Source organism: Bombus huntii, chromosome 7 (genome assembly GCF_024542735.1).
Source record: "Bombus huntii isolate Logan2020A chromosome 7, iyBomHunt1.1, whole genome shotgun sequence".
NCBI lineage: Eukaryota > Metazoa > Arthropoda > Insecta > Hymenoptera > Apidae > Bombus > Bombus huntii.
Genome location: NC_066244.1, coordinates 13,156,838 through 13,181,524, shown reverse-complemented (window position 1 = coordinate 13,181,524; position 24,687 = coordinate 13,156,838). Strand labels below are relative to the sequence as shown.

The window sequence follows — 24,687 nt, the reverse complement described above, 5'->3', positions numbered from 1 at the left end:
TTCAAAGCGTTTTTGTGCTATCTATATCTCGGAGGAAAACTACGATAAAGCCGAAGAATCCTCCAACGAATAGAGGGGAGCAAGAATTGTGAGGAATTATTGTTGCGAGTTTACGAGATGCCAGAAAAGCAGGAACAGAATGAAATCATACAAAGAACGAATTATTAGAAAACACCTTTGTTAGACTTCATTTTGTTATAATTATTATTATTCAGAGATTCATTAGTGACAACATAAACTTTCTTTGCACGATTCGACATCTCAATATCTTCACATATCCGTGACAACATCTGGTGTATGTAAACTGTAAAGACGACCTTATTCCGAGAAATCACGAATTTTATTGACATACAGAATAACACTTGGCTTCTAATCATATTGACCGTAGGCAAGAAATTTCACCGATCTCGAACGGGAACACATTGCGACGCCAACGCGTCGATCAAGACGCTGAAAATCATAGCTTAAAAAATAGAGCAAGAACGTTCGAAAACTATTCTAAATACTGTTCCGGTTATGCGCGTATTCTATTGTCGCCACAAAAGAAATTATATTCTCTGCCACGCTACCTCGAAGAGTATTATATTTTCCAACTGTTCTCTCTGTACTTGGTCCCACGAAATTGCACGATTATTGGTTAAATTTTAAAACTATGCCAATCATCCACTAATTGTTTCTACGATAAAAATGCTCGTTTAAAAAGGGGCTCCAATTTCGAGGGAAAGTTCTACAACACGGAAAACTAGAATATAGAAAACGAACGGCAATTGACCGATTAACGAGTTCGAAAATTGCGATTTATTCGGTTGACTTTCATCGGAATAAGGCATGCCGCTATGCATGTAAACATAAAGAAGTTGGTTGTTTTTGAAGTCGAAAGATTAGAACGCATTTCGAATAGATTAGCCAAAGGAAGGTCTCGCGGCAAACAAAACTTCCATATGTTTTTCTCTTGTACCTTCTTTTTTTGTTATTTTATTGAAGTGACGCTTTTTTTCTCTTTTGTCAAGTTTTCCAATGCGAGTTGTTGTTTAAAGGAGTAGGTGTTTATAAAACAAATCGCCTGTTGCTTGTTAATGCTACGTTCAACAAGACAGTTTCGCATTTACCGCGCTTGACCGGATTATTGTAGCGTAACTTCTTTCCTTCTTTTTTCTTTTTTCTTTTTACATCTAAGTATTTCACATTCGGAGTATCTGAAAATAGAGATATCTAGCATTTTATTTTATACACTAATTTGTTGGTAACTCTCGAATACCTCCCTCTACGTGAATTCATCGTGAGACTAAATATCTCGATCTATCGTTTATCTAGCCTCTTACAATGTATGTATAAGTCGTATCAAAATCAAGAAAAAAAAAATAGGTTTTGCGATTGGACGATAACGAACATGACGGTACAAGCATCTGTTTTCACTATCGTTCATGTTTTACAGTTTTTTGTTTCCTTGTTGCTGTCAGTTTTGCTTTTTTTTTAAGGAAGTGAACACCGCAAGTTTTCGTCAAGTCTCAAAAGAGCAAATATACTCGTCTACAATGACAAGAACTTGCACACACATCTCTCGCACCACTCTCTAGTAAAGCTTTATCTTCACATTTTTGTAAGCCTAGATACGTATACATATATGTTTATATATATACAAATTACAACAAAGTAACTCCGTTGTTTGACAGCCTCTATCGCGAAATCAAAGACAGACATTAACTGTCCCGATTAGGGTGCTTGGCAAGGAATCGTCGAGGCCAGGGTAAAGGCCAGTCGTATTGTCGTGGCACCGTGCCGCCCACGTTTTTCTCGAAATATTTAAAAATAGGGAACCACCAGAGTCGGGCCAAAAAGTTGTTTGGTTCATATTGCTGTAAATACATTTCAATATGTTCTTCAGTTTTCAGAATACATTATCTTTGTCTCTTTCTTTTCTTTACTTTTTTTTCTAACATAAAAGTAGAGAGAATTCAACAAAACAATACAACTTACCTTAAGATGCGAATTATTAGCTAACGTATGATAGATATACCATAAGCGTGTAGTTACGTAGTATGCTATGAGGACGTCCACGGTATAATGTCCGTGAGCCACCAAGACCATAATTACCCCAACAAAAACAGTAATGCCCGCAAGCCAATGAATTGGTTGACACCTTCTTGGAGAATCTGCATTTTTAAACATTCTTCTAGATTCTAGATAATACTTCTTCATACTTCTTCTTTTTCTATATAAATACCTAGCACATTTTAACAAAACATAAATGTCTCCATAACGTAGAGAAAATACTTACACTCCTTTATAATCAGGTAACTAAGTACAAGCACGACTGTATGACCGCTGTAAATGTAGTCCCCGCAGTAAGTGTGCTTGCCATTTATAGACAAGCCGAAGCCAGAAATGAGCTGCAAAACCCTTTTTATAACGAGGAGCGGACTCGTATTGTTTGCTTTAGGACTGCAGAAATACGTTTTGCTGGCGACAGGCAGTACCGTCACGTACATTGTGATACTCCTCATCATGTACAACAGTCCCATCAAGAGAAATATTCGCCTAACAACGATAAACCTAGAAGAATCAACATAAAATTTTGTAAAATAAAAATAATTTTAAATATTGCCTACAATGACATCCAAAAATTCGAAAATTTAATGGTATCTTTTTAGCTTAATTTAAGATAAAATGAAATTAAGAAAATGAAATAGATCTTGGAAATTTGAGCCAAAGCTAAAAGGATAACCATCTAAAAACTGTTGCAGTATATTGATACTAGAATTACTTGTGTCCTATTTCTGACCCAAGCCTGTCGAGCAAAAACTTTAATTTACACGTATCGGTTTCATTGATGTTCGTGTACAATACATACCTATGTTTATGAAAAATAATAAAAACCATCGCTGAGTTGGACATTATCATAATTAAAACTTCCGACACGTTAAGGGCCCAATCCTGAGCGGCGACATTGTCCAACACTACATCCGGGAGCGGCCCGTATGTATTTCGATCAGGGACTCGTTCGTGGACCATTGCAAGGGACGCAGTAGTCAATATGAAGTTCACGACCATGAACAGAAATGCTGTAACACCAATTACATTTTCATTAGAACAACAAATATCAAATTTCTAAATAAACAAGCGAATTGAAGAAGAAACCTTATCAGCGATAACTTGAGATCAATTGAAGTGTGAATTATTCATTCTAAAAATTTATAGTAACTTTGAAAGCACAATAAAATAACTTTGAACGTTCTTAACCTATAATTCATCAGACTTACTTTAAAAACAAATATTATATCTCAGAAATAGAAAAATATAAGGATTGTATTTAAAACTAAGCAAATTTTACTCTAATTTTACCACGTGAACATGAATCATAAAAACAATTTTATAATTTGCTTATATCATAATACTTATCGTATCAATATGTACATAGGTTTTAGTAGCATATGTATATTTTTTCAAATTATTTTCCAGATAATCCAATCATCTATCGATGACAATTCGATCATTGCCTTTAATCATTGACGTAACTAATACAAAACAACATTCCAGAAAACTATATAATAGTGCATCGTTTAGCTTCCAAACAATAGTAAGTAGCCAACATGTATATCAGTCGGTTGAAAATAAACCGGTGATTCAAGCATGCGGGTCACCGCAGTTAGTCGTATATCGTGCGCGCACGATACAGCACGGAGGTAACAGTCATCGTGGCGCAATTTATCCTTCTTTCTGTCGGTGAACGTACAGCTACTCCACTTTACGCGTCTATGCTTCTCTTGTTCCGAAATTTCTAGCCGACAACTCTCTCTCTCTCTCTCTCTCTCTCTCTCTCTCTCTCTGCCTGCCGCTTTTCTGGAGAATACTCTTTTCTACTTTGATACAACGAATGACAATATACTCCAAAAGTAAAACGCGAGCCCATGCTTACCAGATGCACCATATACTGGGTGTATCAAGAATTTATAAAAATTTGTACACCTTTTTTAAGTTAATTTCAAAGTTAATTTCAAGATCAATTTGTTTGATCGATTTTTTTAAAATAAAAGATTCAACGACCTCGTATGAAGTGGCATTATAATAATTTATAATCGAGCAGTTATAAAAGATGGTTCATTATTAAAGCTTTCCGCCCTTATTATGAAGAATGAAATTAAATATTTAAATATAAAATTAAATATTCTATAATCTGAGAATGAAATTAAATATTCTATAGATTATTAAAATGACTCTTTGCATTAAATTACCTAGCTCGCCGTCTTATTTTACGACGAAGGAAGCAGGCAAACATGCATTTTGTTAAGAAAACGAGACAAATCTTCTATCATCGTAAGAAACTATTAATTATAACGTTATTTCGAAGACCACTTATCTTGGTACACTGGGTATATTAATCAAAAGCTGCGTCGTGAAACCTGGCACAACAATAACACACATTCAGAGGAAGTGGCACAGTGCCAAAATTCAGCTGGTGCTCTGGCTTCCTACCAACAAGGGAAAAGCTTTTCGAAGTCCACCCTCAAACTCGTTTCCTACATCCGCAAACATTCATGGAACAGTTTACAATTTAGTCTCCCAATAAGTTACAGAGGACGACGAAGAAATGGATCTGCGTCATTCATTAACATACCGGGTGATGTATTAAGACATGCATCCTAATGACCATTTCTCAAATTGAATCCAAACTTTCTCTACATCCATAACATGTATCTTCATATGTAGAAATCGCTATAAGTTAAATTTAGCAAAGTTTACTTGATCCTACATATAAACTAGAAACATTCTCTGAGATAAATCATATATTTATCCTTAATCCCTTAAAAGCAAAGATAAATTATTAATCAAGTTATTAACGACAATAAGTAAAACGAAACACGTTTACGAATAATGCTTTCACCAGTCGTCACATCGATAACATGAAACGTGTGCATGATAATACGGTCGAAGAATCTTGTCACGCAACGATCTAGTTCAGAAGCAGAACGAACTTAACGGACACCGAAGGTAGTCCGTTCTAATGACTCCATCGTTTTGGATTCATCGTTCAAGAACACATGATCGGGCATGACTCTGCATTAGAGCAGCGTCCGAGCAGATCTGCATCGAAATACCAGGCCACGTAGCGACCTCGATCTCGATCTCCACGGACACCCCGTCGTGTGAATGAAGCGTACATACAGGAGAGGAGACCCAGCCCTAAAGAGAGTTCATTGCCGACGAAATTACAGGAGAAATTTTTCTCGGCTCTTCTCTTTACATAACTCGTTGGAGCACAGTATTCTGTTTGAAGTTGCTTATCATCCTCACAGTATCTAATCAAAATTTTGTCACGTGACAGATATCGCTAGATTGAACGTTGGTCTGCAGTATAACGACGGCGTTTTCCTCGCACAAGAAACTCTTGCAATTTCATAGTGGACGTAAAATCGTATCTTCATGGCTATAGAGGCCTTAAAATCCCATCTTCCAAGTTAACAAGTGTTCTTCACGACAACTCTTCTTGATCGTTATGAAGAATCTCTACACGCCTGATGCTATTGTGAACGATACTCCTAGAAGAACAGCGACCTTCTTTCTCAAAAGGATTAATATTGTACCTCAAGACATATGTTCGACACGTGTACCAGACTATGTAAATGGGAAGTATAGAAAAGGTTCTGAGTTTATCCTTACCAAGAAACGTTTTCCACTTCTCTTTAGGAAAACGGGGCTCTTCCCGAAGAGGCGCGGGTATGTCGAGCTTAACGACACCATTTCCAGAGCCATTCGGTATGCCAGGATGCCGGCTAAGACTGTCGATCTTCTCGTCCTCGTCATCCACGTAATAGTCGGAACCAGATGCCACCCCGGACCACTTATCCTTGCCCTTGGTCGGTGCACCAGGTAATAATGGCTGCCGTTGATAAACGTCGCTCGATTGTGCCATTCCGTTGCTACTTCCATCAACCGTCGCCTCCACGTCCCTCTCGTGGCCCTCTCCGGCGCCCAATGGTCGATCGAAGCTTCCGTAATCACTGTGCAGACTCGTGACCTTGGGGTCCAATACCATCCTGTGAACAGAAAACGCAAGCATCATTACAATTGCTTGTCGTTCCACGTGCCGATTTACTGAAAGCTCTTTCACGAGGAGTCGAAGGATTCCACGAACGATTCAATTATTTTTATTTTTCGAAAACAAACCAGCAAATCTTGGCAGAGATACAAAGGTTTCCTCTTTCTGGTTTAGTTTCTTTCTATGTCAGTCTGTAAGATGAAAGGTAAGGTTGCAGCAAACGATAGTATGGAATTTTTCGGTCGACAATTATATTACGTAACATCGTAAACGATTAACTACCATTAAATTGGTGACTCCTTGAGATCGTGAAGTTCTTCGAGATTGTTTATGGTAAGTCGAGAATGTTTTCTTTCAATTTTCGGTTTTTTGACCGTGAAATATTTCTTAAATAACGCGCTGTCTCTTCTTTCTCTTATTCTATACGCTAGAAATAGCATAAAAATAGTACACAATAAAGATTTATTTTTAGACTGCGATACTATACCATTTCATCAGAAAATCTTATTGCCTTTGTTCAACAAAATTGCATTGTTTTAAACAGCACTTATCTACAGAAACCTGTTGTATTTATCGGGCATGCGTTATTAATATATTCTTTATCTTTCAGAGAACCGAAATGAAGCTCCGGCTCGAGATTTTCTAATCGAAGGCAGACGTGCACTCGCCTGTGGGGCTTCGTGAAAACCGCTGAACAACTGAACAATTTAATGGCGCCACGGAGAACGATCAGTATCAATCTAAATGCAGATGAACCACGATTATTTATAGACAGCTTGTACACTGAATTCCAAACCGTCCTATATAGGAAACTTCTTCTTTGCCAACTATTCGATCAGGCTAGACATCTCTGTCACAGCTTCCTACCTACTTTTTAACAATCTTTTCACCTACCAAGAAAATTCGTAGCTTGCTCTTTGTAAGCAAAAAATCAGGGCAAGCTGTTTTGTCTGCGTCGCTCGATAAAACGTTCGAGGATCGTTTGACGCTGTACGATGCAGCCGGTATAACGTTCTACTTTTAGTTATCATCGCGCTACTGGAGTAAAAGGTTATCGTGTTAAGGATACGTGTCGACGTGGCTTGCTTTAAAAGCAACCGAGCCAACCAGGCTTTGAAATCCTGGGATGGGCGAGGCCAACCAGATATCCGGACAGGAAGTTTGCGGGAAGTGCAAAGACGTTCCGCTGATAGTACTTAGCGTCCGTGATGATGGACGGAAATGTTAACCGTTACTAGCATAACATAGCAATTTGTTAGAGGAATACAGTGGCTCATGAAGGTATATATGTACTTGCATACTCGTAGAAACCTTTCCGAATACATTATGTGCGTTGTATAACACAAATTTTTTGATATATGACGCGATATCACGTTTCTATCGAAGTATTTGAAGTATCAATACGGTTATCATTTTTATATTGTTGAAATTTAGCACAATTTGATGTTGTATAGCGTACGATATGATAAGACTATCACGGTCATAATGATAAAGAACCAAACAAAAATGTTGAGTTTGAAGATTGAGGAGTTAAGGAAATGTTCCATGAAAATGTATAAGAGCAATAAGATATTTGTTAGAAACATAGTACGTACAACATTGATGAGCCTCAATATTTAACACGACCATTGTTTTATGGATTTATATCCATTTTTTTTAACAAGTATATATTAGTAGTAAATGTTTTCTAAGTTTCATATACGCTTCCAGGTTGATTTCAAATTCTGTCAGTATAATCATGATAGTACTAATGAAATGATATATTTTGTATAATACACATAATACATCGTTCAAATATTTCGTGAGTCATTGTATGCAGAAGAATAACACATTGTAATACGAAATAAGAAGAGAGTACAAAATGAAAGAATGAGACAGGAGGTATGTACAAATTTCTCTGACAATTTAACTTTATAATTTATAATTTCCAACGTTAATCGTTCGACTCGGTAGTAAATTCTTCCGAAAATTATTTCAAGACGGATCTATTATCTGATAATTCGAGTTTAATTAACTTCAAGCCAGGAGATTCTGCTCGTCGACAAGTAATGTGAATCATAGTTAATTACTGATTTATCTTTCGAAAAGGCGAGAACTCGTTCGAAAATGCTATCCCTCCTGATGACTCACTTTTTCTCATCTTTTTCTGCGTCCGAAAGATCCTTTGCTGTTCGTGACGAGGCGTAAAACGATGCGAACGAAGAAAAGCTGATCCGTGGGTGGCACCGACCGATAAGGTGATTTCTTGTAGGCGGATCTCGCGTTCTGCGCGCTGAATAAAGCGATAAATCCTGCGCAGATAATTCGATGGCTGTTCGAACGACATGAAAGCCAGCGGTACTTTATACCGTTTGATAAGACGAGAAATTACGTATCAATGCCAAAATAGCACAGTAAACTGAATTATCATAGAATATTATTTTCAATGTGTACGTCCATAAGAAGTAATACCAGCTAACAACCAACGTTTATGTAACTTCCTGCGGATTTGTGAGAATCTCCAGAGTCTCGGTAAACGTTCAAATGGTACATTATTTTTTATCTTACTTATTCGTCAAATTACTCTTAGTGATTGGTCGTTTGTAACATCGATAAAATCTTTTTTTATTACGCTTGTGAAATTAACGGCAATTAGGATCGTAGGCGGCAATTTATTAACAACAACCTCTAGAGGCACGAAGAAGGAGAAATTCCAGAAACAATATCCCGACTTTTATGTGACCGTTCGCAGAGGAACTCAGGACTTAACCTCCGTAACCCGATAAGCGCCCAAATGAGACCTTTACAACGTCACGTCGTTCCAAACCAACGACCCTTTTGACCCAACTGGAGTTACTCTATCGACGAGTTGCTTCACCACGTGGCAACCAAACTTCTCGTAACATTCGCCACGAGTGCCTCATGCTACTCGCGATAATCTCCACTTTATCTTCGTATTCCCTATCGGAAGATCTGGCATGAGATAAAGAGGAATCTGGAAAATTATTGGACCTAGATTCGAATCTCCATCCATCCCATTTATCATTTCTTGAATAGCCACTCCAACCTAGATAGATATTGAAACCCTTCCACTTTATCTTTGGAACTTCCGATCGCATAAATTTTCTTAGATAACGTTGGATACAAAAAAAAAAAAGAAAAACGACGTGAAATGACTCACGCGTTCATTTAAAATTTAGAATATTTTTTTACGATAGCGACAAAAACTAGTAAGTTCAAAATGTCGAGAATGGTCAATGGTCGAAATCAATTTAAGTGAATGAGTAATATACAAATGAATGTTTAACTACAGAAACAATCACTAAAAAATGGTATACAATGAGATTCTTCGTAGGTAACTTTGAATAGTTGCAAATATCCGGAATTTCTGTAAATAGTAAACGTAGTACGCTGCGAAAGTTCAGCGAAATTTAGATATCGATCGCATAACAAGTGCTTTCTTTCTCCATAGTTTTACGACATAAATGCTTCCAGGATTCCACAAATCCATAGGTCTCGATCAACTTAACTTGTATATGAGTCACGTCCAAAAAATCTCAATAATCTACAAGACATCCATGTTGAGATCGAATGAAATAACGAACAGGTCTACCTCGACATCGAATCTTGTTGAATTAATCTCGATATCCTTGCTCGTTCCTATCGCATTCTCTTTCACGAATGGCACCTTGGTTTTCGCGAAGGCCGCTCCGAATAACTGGTTACTAAGCGTGGATAGAAATATTCTTGATCGAGCAACACGCGAAAAAGCATGCGTCAATTCATTTCTGCTTCGCGATCGTGGGCGTTGCGTTCCGATTCAAAGCTTTCCCAACTTTTTTTCTCCTTCTTCCTTTTTAGTTTCTCTCTCGAACTGCTCTTAGCGATCGAAAGACTAAAAACACCGACAAGGATGCTCGACCGGGATCTCCTCGATTACTTCCTGCTCGAATGCCTGTATCGAAGCTCGTCGGAAACTGGGTCATTTTTTGCCTCCGTTGTCGACCGTTCGCATAAATTACACCAACTCGCGAGTAGTGAAAAATATGTCACGTTACGCCGAGGAACCGACTGCCGTCTTAATATACGAGGTGAGCGATAATTCGTAGCGCAGATACAATGGAACTCCCTTTGTAAGAACGAAACTTTAGTTAGCGCCCGATCAATCGATTCTGTGCACTTTCTGCGCTTTCTTCTTTCCCAACAGTTTAAAAACACAAGCAAAATGAATTTCGAAGAATACACAGTTTAAAAAGAAATTGATAATACACGTGGACTTGACTCATATCACTGATATCACGCAGTGTACTATTTCTGCCGCTGTTTATATATATGTTTCTTTTTGTATAGATAAAATGGTTTATACAGTGTTAGAGCTTATTTGTCGAGCTATTTGTTCGAAATGTTGACTATTGATATTAGAATAGATGGTTCGTTACCATCACCTATTCTTATTGTATTCACCGAAAAAGTAATTACTAGATAAATATTGATAGCAAATAAGCCTTATATTTGAAGTGGCAATCTATAATCAAATTCCAAACGTCAATCATCGATGAGGTGTACACGTGTATTCGATTGACTTTCAAATGCATCTTTCTCCGAAAGAACCTTCAATGCAATTCTGTTATTCTCTGCTTTTGCCTTATTTTCAGCCATAGAATCTCCCTCACTCCACTTATACCACGATTTATGGACGATGATATATAAACCGGTGCGCAGTGCAGTTCCGGTTACAACGGAGAAATCTTGGATGTCTAAAAAAGAAAAAAGAAGAAGGGATTCGCCTCACGTCGAGTGAAATATAACAAAGTATTCCGAATAAGTTGACTCCGTTGACTTCCGGTGTTTCAAGTCCCGTACACACAAAGCATGCTTCAAAATTATGTAGATTATAAATGACCCAATTCCCATCTCGCAGATTGTACTCGCAACTGTTGCCGTCCTTCGACGATTAATCTACTTCTGTCATGCAAGTGTAACTCGCGGAAAATGCTATTTTCCGTTTGTCGAATAAACAAGCAAATAAAATGATAAATGCGTCAGGGATTCTAAATTATGCAGAGAAATACGAATCTTCATACAATCTACTGTATCGTTTCAAAAACGTGAGAATTAATTTTTTGTAGGCTGCACAGCGTTAGTTCTACTGTGCTTTCATGCGCGTTCTTTCGATTTTCCGACCGCGTGCGTAAGTATTTAAATTTAGTTCCCGCTGCTATACGGCGAGTCATTGTTTATCGGCTGACGAAAACGTAAGAAGATTAGTCAAGTTTAGCCGAGACACCATGTATATATTTCCTGTTATCGCCGTCACGTTAGTTCATTCAGAGTCGTATTGCTAAAAAACGATTACGTGAAAAACATTGTCGCGGTGTTTTAAAAATATTATATAAAAGATTACCATCATAACTGCTTTTAAATATGCGAACTATCGGTTACGAGTGTTTCTTCCGAGAAAGATAATACATAATTAGCATTCTAGCGTTTCATTAAATTTGCTTAGCTTACAAACTTTTATCGACGACTTAGGCGATTAACATCTTAGTGGACAATTAAAGAAAACGCCGAAATTAACTGCGACATGAACATTTTTTGATTTTAATAACAGTACGACTTCCACCGTCATTCGTAACTATTAAATACTTTGACTATTAAAGACACAATTTTGATGAATTTCTCAGATGACTTTGAATGTTAATAATGACCAGCGTAATCCTCGTAACCTTCAGAAGATTTTACGCGCCAGGTACGCAACAATGACATAATCTTTATGGCCCTCATGATCATCGAGCGACCTTCGATCATCTCGACGATCTCGTAATGCTACGTCCGAAAATTTTACAAAACAAAAGGGATACCTTTGTTCTAACGGAAAACATATTGACACAAAAATCACCGGAAATATGTCGTCTTGTTTTCACGACGGTTACTTATAATCTAAATTATTGCCAAAACACACCGCAACAAACAAAATTATACCGCTTCCACCTTTTTATGACACACTTTTCCTTTGACAAAGAACCCTGTAATATAATAATATCAGCTTTAATAAGCTTTAAAAAAATATAGGTTAATCAATAATTTAGTATATGTTCCATTTACGTACAATGATATTCTATGTGCCAGTAAACCTGAATGGTGCCAAAAGAATTATCGCAATCCAACGATTTTCCTAAAAGTTGTCTTGGTACATATCGTACTACTAATCTCCAAAGGATTGAAATGAAGAAAAGAATAAGAACGAATCACACGAACAACTAATTTCCCTGTAGTAATTAAATTAATCACCCCGTAACGAGAGCAATAGTTCGATCAGTAGATGCCGCGAATAACACGCTGACGCATGGTTATAATTAACGATGAGCGCGGGAACGACAAAGAAATTATTGTCCGCCGATGGAAGGCTTCCCAAGTTTGCAGTTCGTATTAGGGTTAAACCTGTCAGCCGATGAATTCGTATGATTGCATTTAGCAAATCGCAGGAGCAAAATAGATCGAAGTAAACCAGCCGGCCGGCCGGTCGGCCGGACAACGTGCATCTCTTGATTCAGCACAGACCGGGTAAACAGAAATTTATTAATCCATTTACACACGATGATGCTTTAAACAGTCCTACCACAGCTTTTAAGATGATATTTTAGTAGTCGATGCAAGTGCTTCTAAAATTAGCAAGACTCGATGCTTTTCCGAATTAGTTTGTTTATCTAGTAGACTGTGAACTCGATTGAAAAAATAGAACTAAGAAGAGAAGAGTAGAACAGGGATTCGTTTCATCCGTTAAAGGTCAAAATGATTACTTTACTGTATAGCATTATACTTTAGATGTTATATATATTTATGTATCTCTAAATTTCCTGCAGATGCATGAACATCCGCAGTATACTTACGAGAAAGCTCGTAAGCTTGCCACTCGTTAATATCGAGTTCTTCGAAACGTTTCTCCAAGAGATATCGATAGAATAGAAAACGAAGTCACAAGTAACAGGATTTGGCTCAGTTTCAATCACCTAACTCGCTATCGTGGAAAATTCAGGGTGGAAAAATACCACGCTATATGGATAGATGATATTTCAAATATATTTAGCTATGTATGAAAGTATTTACGAAATATCGAAGCAAGTATATTTATATTTGCTCAAGCTTGAACATCACCTTGATCCAAAGAACCAAAATACATCCAAGACCAGTCAACGCTTGATCCTATCTATTTACTTGTGATCAAAGATAATTCTATGCTCTGTAGAAATAGCAATTTATCGTGTTAGATCAAAAGACCGATTGTATTAAAAAATCCACGTACATGACAAACCTGGCGATGCTTCCGGGAGAGAATTCGCGTTTTCGACGAAAGGTCACGTAATTCTTCGTGGTAAGCCGAACAAAATAGCTTGAGCCGATTGTTCCCAAGGCTTTCCATTCTATCCTTTTTCCACGTCGTTGGTCGATTTCAAATCGATATGAACATTCTCGAAATTGAAACCATACCATATCGAGCAACTTTTACCGTCAACATGCCGGGGAAACCCGCATTCTTAGCGCATGACTGTCTTTTATCGGATACTGAAGCCCGAGGAGTCAAGCCGCTATTATTTTTTCACACAAATCTTCTCGAAATATTTATCACCGACTTCATAAAATACAACGACAACGAGTGATGTAACCAGTTATTTCCTATCGATTCGATGCTATATACAAAAGAGGTGTATAGAACTGTCGGTATTAAAGACACTTTAGCAACAGGTTAATAAACCATGGGACTGTATAATCGTATTTATTCCGAAATTAAACGCGGTGTTTCGTCCGATGACTCTTTGCGTAGCCCGAAATTTATCCTTCGATCGAGGCTCCCACTTGCTACGTCAACATAATTAGTTGGACCGTAATAATCATAAGGAACTGTCGTAAAATTAAGCAATTCGAGTTAACCATTAAGACCATTAAGTGGTATAAAATACCTTCGAGTCAAAATGTTCCTTATGGTTATTGTTCCATCAGGTAAAAAGTGGGGAAACGTGGGTTTCCCATGTTTCCCGAGACTTGCAAGCGACCGGTGGTGGGACGACCAACACCCAGCAACAGTTTTCCTCTGCGACAGCGCCGTTACCGAACTTTACTGGATCTACGACTACAGAACAGTCAACATCTCTGCACTGGGTTCACTACTTTAACTCAGTCAACATATATCTAATTAATATGTATATATACGCAACGAGCGTAATCATCTTGTCTACAATTGTTGTTGGTATAAAGAGTACATTATAACCTGTTACCTCAGCGTTGTAATTAATTCAACTACCTCTATTATCTTAAACGAAATAGGCGATCGATCAGTTTCGTGGCGTCGATTGTAAAATCGTAACAGGAATTTACGACTCCCGTTGACGCGCTTCCTTGAGATTGCGTCTCCCCGCGAATGGTCGACAAAAACACACGGAGGAGTAAAAGTCGTGAAACTTTCGCGTGAAAGACAAACAGCCTAACTAGCCGATAAAAAGAGTACTCGCTAAAATAACGGGACGTGATGGAAAAGGAAGAAAAAATGTTGTCAAGATATCTATTCTACCAGCGTGACTGAGAAAATTATAAAATAGAAAAATATTTCCATGTTTTACGTAGATTCTATATTAACGCGTATTTCAATTACCTTTTAACGTCGAGCACTATGCCAAATGGAACATCATTCGCACATCTTATCGAATAACTTTTCAATTGCACCGCCTTGTTTTCCCAACGAACCAGTAATCCTCTACTTCTAACCGTAACTGCTTTCTCATGAACGTCCATGAGGCAAAACAGACTAATCTGATTCGTTCCATCAAATGTCGTTCCGTCATCATGTTCATCATCCTTCGAAGCAATTGTAGCACATGGACTGCTCGTTGAACAATTCGATCGAGCCCAATCGAGCAAGCTGAAGCGATTCAACATCGTCCAACGTTCGACTCACACGTTATTTAATCACCAGAGCTAAGAACTTTAAAACCGTAGCAAGTAATATTTTCGTAAGCCATAGAAATACTGACGGTTTAATCGTTGATAATCCGCAACATCGTCGTGATGCAGACGGTGACACAGAAGATACAAACGAACCATTCGCCTGTATAGGTATCGGGCTTATCAACTCGAACATATCGCAAAATGCACAACGATAAAACATAATGTAAATAACAGCAAACGATTACTTCGATCAAACTTTCCACGAAATGCAGGCGATGTATCTTTTCGTCCAATCGGCTGTGAAACGTTTACACGTGTCGAATACCGTGAAATCGAGCAAGAAAAATTAAGATGACCAACTAGTCCAAAATTATATACGTATATGTACTTGGGTCGTTTGTACAGATAAATTAGAATTTCGAGAGAAGACAGAAGAGAAAACGAATTAAACGGTGTTGATCGAATTGGAAAAATAATTCAGGGAATGAGCCGCTTCGAGAATGGTAACAATGAAAGACGGAATAAATATTTATCGTGATCTCTTTCGCGAACGATCGTTGCGCTTTCCAACGCACAGCAGAATGCATCGAGGGTAACTGGCTTCTTCCACGAGCAATTAATTTTCTTATCGTTGCCAGGCAAGGTTTTCTCGATACAATGAGCCGATTAAAAACCGTCTTCGTGAACCGATAGTCTAGCTAAACGATTGTATAGTCAATGTGCGCTCCTTCACCATTGGTCGGAGATATCCCTGTTCTTTCTAGTTCCAACAAGTGTTTTAGTTTTGGAATTGCATATTCAAAGAAAATTCGATATCTCTTGCTATTCTGTTAGTTTTTTATTAAAACTGAACAGTATTGTATACAGTAGGTCAGATAGCTTTCACTTGGCACGATGATGACAGATTAAGAATGTCGTAAAACAATTAGCTTATACTTTCGACAAATTGTGGAAATGCAATTTTATATAACTTCTGCCGATAAAAATATATTGCAGAGTAATATTGAAGATGGGATGACTGACACATATATAATTTCCAAGCGCCATTCGATAAATGTAAAGAGACAAGATGAAGAAAAACTATCAATTTATAAGCAAAAACTTCCCATCGACATATAAATCCTCATTTAATTCTAAAAAAAGAAAAAGAATATTTATATTATAGGTAGCTAGGGAAATCCTAAATATATATAACCGATAAATTGTCAACTTAAATATATCTTTCACAGTTTCCTATGTGATTACTAAGTACAAGAAAGATTTAATTGAAATAGTAGTCAACAACAAAGTAAAAACGAACAATAAAAAAACAGATTGTAGCAGACATTGATCTAATGTTAAAGTTACATAAATAACCCCTATACGGTATGTGTTATCTAAATGATCGGTTACATTACTGATCGATTGTATCCGAGTTAAACTTGCGATTGCAATTATTATCTGGACTTTGGTAATTGCCACATACCTAAGCAACATTGGCGTAACGTCGCGTGAAATCAAGAAAGATGCAGCCAACGAGGTAAGCAACAATCGATAAGGTACAACGCAGATACTATAAGAGGTATTGATCCAGCTGCATATTTCCAGATCACCGCAATTCTAGAACGACACAGACGTAGCTGGCTTGGACAAGAAAAATCCAGAAGTTTATACAATTACGCAACAATTCACCATATTGAGCTGCAACATGTGCACAATCACAAAACAGCCGTGTCGACGTTTGGCGCCGTCGTAATTGTCCAAATAGCTGGTCGCGCGCAGAAAGCATCGTAAAATAATATACATATTCCGAATACATTCGAAGAATTCTAAAATTCCAAACAAATTACTAATCAATCGATATTAAATAAAATGAAGAGTTTATGTATATTATATTTATAGTTTATATACAGACCGGCCGTTTCGAAACGATAAGATCATCAACGGTTCAGAAGATAATAAAGGCAATTAAAACCAGATTACGAACTATATTAACTGAATTTTTTAGCGATAATAATGATTCATATCTGATAATGATCAAGAAAACTGGTAAGCACGTCAATCTCGGCGTTAATGTTAAACAATCGTTCCTTAAAAGTATAAAAATTTCGAAACATTAATAGAAAATTTTCTGAAATGATAATGAATTTCTTAACGAGTTCAATGTTCTATATGTCCAATACATCTACTTCTCAGTGCATTAATCATAAGAAAATAGTTCAGCAGACGCGAGAACGCAGTATGACGAATGTAAAATGCATCCAACAATAACGTCATCGCGACAATGATTCCGGAACGGCGCGGAACTCGGAGTTCATTATAAAAGATGTATTTACGTCACACCCGATCTGTGACTCATTTCCTCTTTCCCAGTAATTGATTCACAGTTCCACCTACAATAATTGACATTCGAATTTTCTATTGCAGGCTCAAACAGATCGATGAATCGACAGGTGCACAATTTACAACGAAATTTAAAAAAGAAGAGAATATTTTTCCAACAAAATATTTTTCTTTTTATCAAGTTTTATATTTTATTTTCAGTGTATTAATGATATGAAATTCAATGAACTTTAACCTAAACGATCGTTATGTAAATGCTATAATAAATATAATGGTATGCAAATACCTTTTCTAGCCACTATTTATGTACAAGTTCCCGTGAACCTGTGGCTCCTAATATTTCCTATATTTAAAAATAGTTTTAATCTGTTTCGAAGTATCAGATATTGCGTGGTCTCTTATCGAAACAAATAATCACGATCACGTGACCAAACAGTCTACGTTCAGAGAATCTGATATAACTTTAATCACGCTATCGCTATCACATTGTATTTGACCTCACCATTTATCATCGGTTCAACGATTCCTAACTCAGTGCTCAATAATGCACGCCGTAAATTCAGACCGCACCGTACACGCGAATTGCTTCCTTAAGACTAGTTAAACTATCCTGATACTTGTTTACCAATGTCATACACACCTCTACAATTTAAACGATTAATAATTTTGCATATATATAGGCTATTGCGGCATACATAAAGTGGCTCACGAAAGTATTTAACTTACTGTAGAAAACTTTCATGTACATATTATGTGCATCGTATAAAACATTTTGAAACTTCATTAACACTATATATAATGAGACGCGACTGCCATGATCATATTAGTTAAATTTAAAACTAATCTGAAAATGTATATGAAAATTACAAAGTATTTACTGCATTTGCTAAATATATAATATACGGCATGAATAGCCACCTTAAACGTATAATAAGTGCTACAAATGACCTACCTAAATATCGAGGCTTATTAATATAATGGATAATTGATTGCATAAATACCTATCTCTGAGTATAAATACGATCTCTGAGAAATATTATATATACTCTATTTATTATTATATATCTTGTAACTTTCATGTACATTATCAAACTTATTTCAAACTCCGCCAATATTAACATGACAATTGTCACTATAATGTTAATAAAATTCGAAAATGTTTCATCTTACATACATAATATATTCATAAAATATGTCGTGAGTACTGTACTAACGACGGTCTCAACTTTTCATCAATTTCCCGCATATTATAGGTATGTATCGATTTCATTCTATAGACACGGTTTCAAGTATGAAGCATTGTCTCTGACAAATGCAAAAATCGTGTAGGGTGAGTCCTACTAATTGTTAGACGAACAAATAAATCAATGCCAATAATTCACAACCGAGCGAATCGTATCAACTAGTACAGCAAATTTACGATCGGTTATATACGTTTCTAAGTTATCTAAACAGTACTATAATTTTTTTTAAAAAGTAAACGATAGTTCTTTTCGGACAAACTCAACTTTGCTTCACCTTGACACTCTCTAAACTTCAAAACACGCAGAAACAAGTTATAGCGCAAAAGTCAACAAAAAGCGATATTTTCAATTTTTTTTCTGTATATGTAATAAAGATGTAATATTATAAACTTACATTTTGTGGTGATACAAAAATACGTCGTATTTCGATATGAATATTTTTTTCCAATTTGCATTACACAATTGAATTATATTAAATATATTTGTAATCGTTAATGACATTGTTTTGGCTTGAACTTCGATATGCCAACTAGAATATTTGTCACACCTTGCCAATAAGTTACACTAACGCATTGTGTCGCCTCTATCGATCATTCCTCATTTTTCAAACACACGTTTTCGTAACACATACAAATCTAACTACAAACAAAAAATAATTACTTTCTTACGTAAGTTGCCGATGAATAAACGATGCATTCAGGAAAGACTGTCGACGAATAGTCACTGATAATACGCATAAGTAACAAATGTTGTTGATAATACGTATCAAAATTTATTGGACGTACATATTGCAAATGCATCAGTATCGATGCGAGAAAAAAAAAAAAGAAGCGAAACGAAATCTGTCCAGCAGTAGTTCTATCTACTTACATGTCCAGCAAAATAACAGTTTGCACCGGTCTCATGTTCGTATGCTACGTAAATAATACTACTAACCGACAGAGCTTGATAATTAAGCAAGAAAAAAGAGGAAAGACGTAAACAGAGACCGAAATAGGCACAATATCCACAAGAGAGGGAAACACACTAGATACGTTATGGTACGTGATTATGGTAGACTAGCGACCGCATTATTAAATGTAATACTATAACATCCTTATGTGCAGCTCAATATGGGCACGATTAGTTTCCTTAATAAACCAAAATACTTAGGAATCGAACAAACTACTGTTTCGTATACGATCAGAAATTTCATTGACGCGTAAACATTGAGGGAGTGCCAGTAAATAGGTTGGCATTCGTCGAATGCATTAATCGTGAAATTGACGAAAAAAGAAAATATGTGTAGGAAAGGCAAAGATCGTGAAAATATATATATAATTACATTTACACCGTTTCAGGAAGATGAAAGAAGTAAATTTTGACACATGTTACTGACGATACTTTACGTACTTGATGTCTCGAAACTTTTCGACGAAACTTAATGGTAATCGTTCACGTAAATCCACACCATTAACAGAACTTGATTTGTCACTTGCACAAATAAGAACGAGATCACCTTAAGACTGTCATGATTTCCGTGACGAATGTCCAGCAACACAGCTTTAAGCGAAGGAGTCCGAATCGACTGTACCAAGGTCTCGTGAAAGGTGCGACACCAAAAACTACCCGAATCACGTAACTGCGACTACATTACTCGGCCAGGTTCGAAGGTCCCTGCACGATTCACGTTACCGACAGTACTTCAAATAACTTTATTTTCAAAGAAATATATAAACACGAACGTTCTGGCAAATCTACACTGTTTAAGCATACACATATCGTCAATAACAGGGACTGTAACTAAATTCATATCGAAGAATCAAGATTTAAACGTTGAATACTTCTCACGGTACAATTTTTGATTTACATTAATTAAGTGAGAGTCAGAATTGGCCGTACAAGGTTTCGTGAGAAGCACGGACGCCAAAAATACACTGCGAGAAGTAGCAACGTAGGTAAGCAACTGAGAGTCAAATGATTCGTACTGTTCTCTGGTCAAGCCGTTAGGTGCACGTGTACCCAGAGAAGCAAACACGCACGCGCGCATTCGAACATACACAGGTGGTTCAGAGGGATCTTGCCTTTACCTCGTCGCCCTTCGACAGAGGACCAAGACCGATCGATCACTTGCTTCGAAGTACGCACCACGCACGATACGCCAATTCTAACAAAAATTGTCGTTCTGCTTTTTTAACACATTTTGTTTTTAACACTTCACTTCCAGCTTTTCGTTGCACTTCCGAAAATTTTGTAAGAAACTATACAAACAAACTAGGAAGCGATTATTAACCTTGTTACCGGCTCCTCAGCTACCAAACTATTATATTGGGTATAGTTCTCATGGTATGTATGGTACAAGATCCTCTTAAACATGTAAAGCCGAATAATTATAATTCTTTGTCACTAAAACTATTGTAGAATTATATCTTTCGTAGAACTACTCCAACTACCAGTCGACTTACATGAAACACGGTAATTATGAACCGCGGTTAAGGCGATTTCCCGGAACATGGGAGACATGAAATGCTTGATGTTTCACCAGCAAAGACCACAGAGAAACTACTCGAAAGGTTCGAGTTTGACGTATCACAGGAAACGAGGACTTGGATGGTAGGAGAGTTAGATCGAGGCGGGTAAAGCCCTGCAGCGTGCATTAGGTTTTATGACTGCCAAGGTCAGCTGCTTTCCATAAGAATGGCGCCGTGAACATCTCAACAACTGCAGCTCAATTAGTAGAGGAACAAGCACCAGCTTAATCCAGATATGATTATCATTCTTCCATCAAAAGATTTTGCAAGATAAATATATATATTCATGTTTTGCGATTTTCCAATGTTTACGCAGCTCAACGTTCTTCTGGAAAGATGGAACATTATCTGACAATAATACAAAAATTGAATTAATATATTCTATTTAGAATCTAAATAGAAGAAAAATTACTTAAGAAATACCATAAGAAATACCACATTTGAACATATGAACTGAATTGTAGTGATAATGGAATTAACGTTTCCTCGCGTGCGCCCTATATATATGGAGCTCTCGAATTTGCTCTCAATATAGAAACTCTGTAAATTACAGTTTTATAAATCCAGTTATAAAGCAAATAAATTTCATGCTTCACTTCAATTAAAGTTCCTGAGTTAACCGTTACAACTCTAAATAACAAATTCCTAAACGTTTTTCATAATAGAAAATTTGTATGTATCAACTGTTACTTCTTGTGACAGAAGTAACAGCACATTACGATTGCTTGAAATTAATATTATGGCGGTTATCGACCAGTTTTCGAACGAAATATCTGTCTAGGGGAAAAACATAATCAAATCACGTGTTCGCCCACACGTGCTGCTACGTCTTACAATTAGTAATAATAGATACGCGTAAATTTGTTTCTTATCTTCATCAAAAACAGCGTATATAAGCCTGATTAGCTTTTTATACATTATTTTTATTACTGACATTATTTAATAACATCTAATAATTGTATATTGGAGCAGATGATAATGAATCCAATCGATAAGGTAGTAAGTTTGTTTATAAAAAATCATTATGCTTGAAGTGACAATATGATGATATATAAGAAAAATAGTTGGATTATGCGTGAGAATGACATAGCTATCTTTTAATGAGTTAATATAGATGAGTTAAATGCATTAAATTCTTCAATTCACTGAACGCTGATACTACAATAATGCATCCTATCCTATACAGTATACGTATACGTAATGGTTTCATACTTATTTCGACGAAAGCAACAAGAAAAGCATGCACGATACAATTCTGAATTTGTATGACTTGCATATTTATCGCTACAAACATGAACAAACATTATTATTAATATTTCGAAACATTAATAAACTTAAGCAACACTGTATCGATATTAATATGTCTGAAAAATATTACATTCCACACTGTTACAACTTTATATAACGACAATGCTATATTTACATGTAAAGTGAACAATTACTCTAACTACTTTGAAGTGTTGGAGAAGACATAAGTAGGATAGTACATACTGCGAACTCGAAACAAAATTGTGTCGTACGTTACAATATTAGAATAAAGATCATTAATTTTAATGCATTCATCATCGCGACACGATTGTTTACAATCTGGAAACGTATAAGTTCGAGACACACTCGTTTTATCTATTACGACAATACGTAAACGTTGAGAAAAACAGTATCGATATCTGTAGATCAAATATCTGCATACCTTGTTAAAGCACTGGGCAATTCAACCTTGACAGGCAATCTTAACTTGTGCATTTTATTTCTACGTATGCACACACTACTTTACGATTTCAGTTTTATCTTTTTTTCTTTCACTACGAGCAACATGCTACAGAAGCGTGCGATTTACGGCAAACGATTGTAAGAAAAAACATAACCAACAAACGTGGGTCTCGACTTTCCTCGGATTGGACAATGCGTTCACGCGTGAGTGCAACAGAAAGGCAAAAAAACACATGTATCAAATAACACGTAAACTAACCAACAATACTTGAAAGGGGAAGAATTCAAGTGAATAACTTTTACATGGACACTTGGATGGCTAACGACTCCTTTCTGGTTCACAATCTTTCAGGGATGGTTGAAGACTAGATCTACGACGCAAACTCATATCGCGATCACTTTATCATTTCAATTTAGATGACCGGCTGTATGATGTTCGTTCATTACACTCACTGCCCACACTCAACGTTTTTATGGGATCCACTGTGTACCATGCAGTTCCAGAAAATTGACACTTAAACAAAAAAAAAATTGAAGATGGCGTCAACCAAAGGGCTGTGAAAATGTAAAATGAGAAGAACTGGTCGAGAAAGCCAAAGCGTTCTGAATCATTGTTGCATTTTCCTTCTGGTACAAGCCATCACATTCTTTAAAGCGACACGCGCATAGCGGCGATTCCTGTAGTCGATTGGAGTTTACTACCAACAGTTGTTAATCGTTGACTTTATCGACTTGCGTTTTAGCGGTATATTCAAATGTATTTTGAAAATTTTCTTATTCGTGTATTCATTTTCTATGTCATCGCAAAATTAATTGTCAAATAATTGTTTTAAAGCTATAATATCTATATTTAAAAAACATAATAACAAATATTTTTGTATAAAAGTCTATAAAAATATAAAATAAATATGTATCTTAAATTTACGCTATTCGTATCGTTACGCTTACGTATCTTTTAATAAATGAACAAAAAATTGAATCTTTTTTTTAAAAGATATTAATTAGAAAATACTTACAATTAAATGATTTCCAATCTAATTTAACCTTACAATTATTATACTTAGAAATTAATGATAGTTGATATCCGTTTCTAACAAAATTAACGTTAATATTGCTATATAATAATTGATCGTACCTTTTGTCATTCATTGGACTTAACTTTAAATGTTTGAACACAAATCTCTTATCATGACGGATATAATATAACACAATACAATTATCTAACACGATAAGAAGACATTGATGTTTAAACATTATATAGTTAAATAAGCTTAACATTAGTGACAAGCACTAAAAGCATAAGCAGCTTGTTCGGAAATCCGCGTTCACTTACTTACCTAAGCAACGCTTTCCTCCAGCAGTAATCCGTTTCGATTACAAGCAGCTGCAATTTCATCATATACGTCGACGTTGCTCAAGACATATAATATCGTCGAACACGTCGATTGATGCTCGTTTTCGAACACCAAATTTAGAATATTTTTTCAACTTTCTGTTCACAAATTGTATGCGTATGTTTCTGTTCAGGGCGCGACTCGTGGACGACCTAATTCACGGCTTATCGATCAATCAAAAACAAAGTGCTCGTACACGCAGAGATAGACGAATAACTAACGGCAAAGGAAACACATCGCGGACCTCTGTAAATTCCTTTTCAGTCCCCGAATATCGTCGCACGCTGTTCCAAAATTTCGATCACGATATATACATATATATCGCGCACCAGGACATACCGCGACGGAGCTTTTCTTCGTCTTTTCTCTCTATATCTTCTTGTTAAATGTCCTTACGATCTCGTAGGCGTTTAACTTTCTTGAAGAAATACTCCGCGGATGGATACCACGGTCGCATTTCGTCTCGTTACAGTGAAACTTGAGTTGTGAACGAAAAGACAGTGGAGCTTTCGTCGAGTCTCCACTGGAAAGCCCATGAGCGGCGCCGCGCA

General features: G+C 36.5%; 1 protein-coding gene and 2 long non-coding RNA genes across 12 annotated transcripts; 2 read left to right on the top strand and 1 right to left on the bottom strand.

The window, feature by feature from the left end:
* Positions 1-1,460: 1,460 nt before the first annotated feature.
* Positions 1,461-24,687, bottom strand: LOC126867315 (phosphatidylcholine:ceramide cholinephosphotransferase 2-like). Of its 10 annotated transcripts, none has more exons than XM_050621698.1 (6): positions 24,080-24,687; positions 5,659-6,035; positions 2,852-3,062; positions 2,279-2,553; positions 1,978-2,153; positions 1,461-1,856 (listed from the first exon to the last, which is right to left on the bottom strand). In XM_050621698.1, the coding sequence occupies exons 1-6, from the start codon at positions 24,139-24,141 to the stop codon at positions 1,701-1,703; spliced, it is 1,257 nt and encodes a 418-aa protein (XP_050477655.1). In that variant the 5' UTR covers positions 24,142-24,687; the 3' UTR covers positions 1,461-1,700. The 10 variants fall into 10 exon arrangements, with proteins under 10 accessions (XP_050477655.1, XP_050477662.1, XP_050477659.1 ...); XM_050621705.1 differs by lacking the exon at positions 24,080-24,687 and adding an exon at positions 23,002-23,371; XM_050621702.1 differs by lacking the exon at positions 24,080-24,687 and adding an exon at positions 23,046-23,371.
* On the top strand, positions 15,116-17,563 carry LOC126867383 (uncharacterized). Its single transcript, XR_007690233.1, has 2 exons — positions 15,116-16,475; positions 16,544-17,563. It is a non-coding gene; the product is annotated as an uncharacterized LOC126867383 (long non-coding RNA).
* Positions 20,627-21,638, top strand: LOC126867373 (uncharacterized). Its single transcript, XR_007690219.1, has 2 exons — positions 20,627-20,847; positions 20,940-21,638. It is a non-coding gene; the product is annotated as an uncharacterized LOC126867373 (long non-coding RNA).

What these genes read in the sequence shown, in the direction of transcription:
- LOC126867315 (XM_050621696.1), bottom strand. Translation starts at nt 14,947, where the DNA reads ATGTTGAATCGCTTCAGCTTGCTCGATTGGGCTCGATCGAATTGTTCA. An exon ending in TTACCTGATTATAAAGGAGT is followed by an intron (nt 2,154 to 2,278) that starts GTAAGTATTTTC and finishes TTAAAAATGCAG; the next exon opens with ATTCTCCAAGAAGGTGTCAA. An exon ending in CTAATAATTCGCATCTTAAG is followed by an intron (nt 1,857 to 1,977) that starts GTAAGTTGTATT and finishes ATGTATTTACAG; the next exon opens with CAATATGAACCAAACAACTT.